The sequence below is a fragment of the Agrilus planipennis genome, unplaced genomic scaffold (assembly GCF_000699045.2).
Source record: "Agrilus planipennis isolate EAB-ADULT unplaced genomic scaffold, Apla_2.0 scaffold68, whole genome shotgun sequence".
NCBI classification, from domain to species: Eukaryota; Metazoa; Arthropoda; class Insecta; order Coleoptera; family Buprestidae; genus Agrilus; species Agrilus planipennis.
Window position 1 is genome coordinate 358,977 of NW_020439033.1, and position 3,691 is coordinate 362,667.

A 3,691-nucleotide genomic window follows, 5' to 3' on the forward strand; every position below is an offset into this window, starting at 1 on the left:
TGGCAAAATCGTAGATAGGGAGAAAAAAGCTCATTACACTCTCGACTCTTGTTCATTAAACATACTTTTTCATACAGTACCTGCCAAAAGTTTTGTTCAATCATGAATAGTAGTGCGAGTCGAAAACAAGCGTTAAAGCCTTTAAAATGCCCTCAAACATAAATAAACATCTCGTTGATATTTTCAGTAGTAAATGGTACTAATAACAGCACATTTGAGCAATGCAATTGTAGTAGAAAAAATGGTCAATTTTTCCGTGCAGTACTGTACGGATTATACGCTCCTCACCGGTAAAGAGAGTTGTCTCCTTCCTTTTCTGGCCTAGTGCTGTTCTTTTCTACTTTGCGCCGGTCATACTGAAGGTCACATCGCAACAGACACTAAACGAAGTACAGGTACCTATTAATTAATATGGATGATAATGTACCGTTGGTCTTTACGAATGAGTGGATGGTTCTTGAATAAATATCTAATATTACGAATGTATTAAGATAAGTAGGACTCCTTCTAAGGCATGAAGGGCTACTCACAGACGTGTTAGAAGCAAAAACAGGAGTTAAAAGGAGTAGAAGTAGACCTAAATGAGATTACTGTTTATAAATAGTTAAGAATGTGAGATGTTTTAGGATTAGCTCGAGATAGGAAAGAGTGGAGGTGCGTGTCCAACCAGTCTTAGGACTGATGACCTTATGATGATGAGTACGAATTAGATAAGCTTTAGTAATCGAACTCAATTATGTGTGACGATGAGAGGTATTTACCTATATGACGGTATGAAATTGAACCATTAAAAGCGATAACATTAAATAATTCATATTCGCACAATTTGCATTTTAAATTTGCATCAAACAGCATTCCCCATTAAAATGGAATTATACAATGATTTGCTCTGATAGCGATTACAAATATTTAATCTGTTAATTAAAAGAAAATGTATTTCTGTTTTTCTCGTACCTACGGACATTTAAAGGTCACAATGTCCTGTTATTACGCCCATTGAATACATAATTATGTTTATTGAATTCCATTAATATTTTATTACCACTTTAATGTAACCGCAATTTTTTTATGTCGTCTTTTTTTTTATAGTTTTTTTCGTGTTAGTAGATTACGGTACAATAACAATTGAAAATTGACCGGGGGAGGTACATATATTTTAATGCTTCAAGTACCAGTCACCTTTGTAAGTGATAATTTATTATTCTATTCAAATTTTCATGTTCAGTTTGCAACTTTATCAGTTTAAGTATTAGGTATAAAAAATTATTCTGAAGCAATAAGTGAAATTTAATCGATATAATTTCGTTAAGTGTTTTCTCTTTTATTTCTTATGAAAAAGCACCCCTTTTAATGATAACAATACTTTTAGAAAATACCACAAATGGCGAGGTAAACGCCATCTGTAGTCCGATGCTACATTCGAATTATTTTAATAACAATAACGTTATTGTTTTTTTTTAATAGCAAAGTAAAGAGGCCCAGGTTGCAATGTATATCAAATGTAAATTAATTTGTTTGAATCGGACTGAACTACCTTCCCATTTGGAATTTACATTTTCATGATAAATAATAAATAAGAAAAATTGAAAAGCATCATGGTGAACTTGCTTCTTAATAACAACTATTATTCAAAAGAAATTATGATGAATAATCTTCTGGAGTCAATTATTAGAGAGTGGACGTTTGTTATAACCATATAAGGTCCGTATTAAGGCCGACGATGACAATTTTATGGGGTGAAGGAAAGAAGGTAGTCTAGTCAAGTTTTTTTTACTTGTTACAGTAGGTTGCCTGTATGTCATCATCATAAGGTCGTCACTCCTAAGACTGGTTGGTTACCCACCTTCACTCTTTCCTATCCTGAGCTAAACTTCGCATTTCCCTAAAACTAGAACAGTAATCTAATCTAGGTCTACCTCTACCCCTCGTAACTCCTGTTTCTGCCTCTAATATGTCTCTGACTAGACCTTCATGCCTAAGAAGGTGTCCTACCAACCTATCTCGCCTATTTTTTATTGACTTCCATAGAGTCCTCTGTTCTCCTATTCTTTCCAATACCTCTTCATTTCTAACCTTTTCTACCCACGATATCCTCATCATCCGCCTATAACACCACATTATGAACGCTTCTAACGTTTTCTTTTCCGCCGCGCCCACTGTCCATGTTTCGCACCCGTACAGCGCCGCGCTATAAACGTACACCTTTAACAACCTTTTTCGAATTTTTAAATTAATCGTTCGCGAGCATAGAAGTGACTTCTTTTTATTAAAGGCGACACAACCCTGCGCTATCCCTACTACTCCTTCCATCCTCACTTATCTGACTTCCTAGGTATCTAAAATCAGCCACTTCTTCTAATTTTTCGTCTCCTATCTTTATATTCGCTCTTTCCCTATGATGATACAACTCAAAATGCTTTAGAATCTTTTAATTTTATACAATGTCTACTTTTGATACTAAATGCCTAAAGCAAAATAGCCTGGAGTCATTACTTTAAATGAAAACTATAACCAACACTGTAGCAAATAAATTATTCAGGTGTAGTACTTGTTTGCCCCTTTCAATAAAAATTTAAAAGTCTGAAAAAGAATTTGAAAAAATCGGTTGCATTTTTAAAGTTCTGCCCCCCTTTATTCCTGTTTCTGCTTCTATCGTATCTCTAACTAGAGTTATTCATGTTTCAGAGGATATCTAATCATAAATATCCTAATCCTAACTAATATTATAAATACGAATGTAAGTTTGTTTGTGTTTGTTTATTACCATTTCACATCTTAACTACTCAATCGATCATCATGAAATTTTGTACAGATATTTTCATGAGTACAGAATAGGATATAGGCTACTTTTTATCCACAAGGTAAATTCTATTCCCGAAGGATAGACAAATTAGTGTTTGATGTGATCGTCGATGATCACTGACACTAATTAATTTTTGAATAATTAAGTTGAAATACGATTTTGATTGAGGTATGTTGTGCGTGCGAATGAGACCTAATATTTTGGAGGGTAAAATTTAAAAAACTGAAAACGAAAACCTTTGTGCAAAAGATGTGTGATCATTAAAAAAACTTTACTTACGATAATTGTATCATTTTAGTAAGTATTCAAATATTGCGTGTCGTAAAATGTTTGAATGTACTTTAACTAACGATAAAATTGATAGTTGTAGCACTTTCTCTTTCGCGATCGTCAGCCGTTTTGTTCTCTTCGCATATTTTGCCGATAATAATCACCAGGCATCACATAATTGTATGGTCCGAATCACACATTATATTTTTATGTTACTATTGCTTATTAATACAATTACTATTGTTAACAAATAATGAATATAAACTCTGCTGATAACTAATGATTCCGCTCTCTGAATAGCAGCTCGAGAAGCGGTTGCTACTACTCGCAAGCCGCGAGCAACTTTATTACAAAGTTGATTGATCATTACATTTTACATTACAAACTTTCGTACAATAACTGCGTTCCCCTACCATTTTTATGATTTGATAGCGAATAACGAGTATACAACAAAAAAAAACGGATTCAATTATATACAAATGTCAGAGTTCTGTACCATTTTATTATTATCATAAGAACTAGAGTAACTTGCACCTTTAATTGCATACTTTCTTTTCTTAACTCCTGTATTTGCATCCAACATATTTCTAATCAATCCTGCATGCCCGAAAAGGGGTG

The 3,691-nt window shown here is 33.6% G+C and overlaps 1 protein-coding gene across 1 annotated transcript in view; it reads right to left on the reverse strand.

The window, feature by feature from the left end:
* Nucleotides 1-3,432, reverse strand: part of LOC108732845 (glutathione hydrolase 1 proenzyme) — an 18,671-nt gene extending 15,239 nt beyond the window's left edge. The window contains exon 1 of the mRNA XM_025976600.1: nucleotides 3,083-3,432. Within this exon, the coding sequence (XP_025832385.1) occupies nucleotides 3,083-3,096 (14 nt within the window). The 5' untranslated portion in view covers nucleotides 3,097-3,432. The remainder of the gene's footprint in view (nucleotides 1-3,082) is intronic.
* Nucleotides 3,433-3,691: the final 259 nt, after the last annotated feature.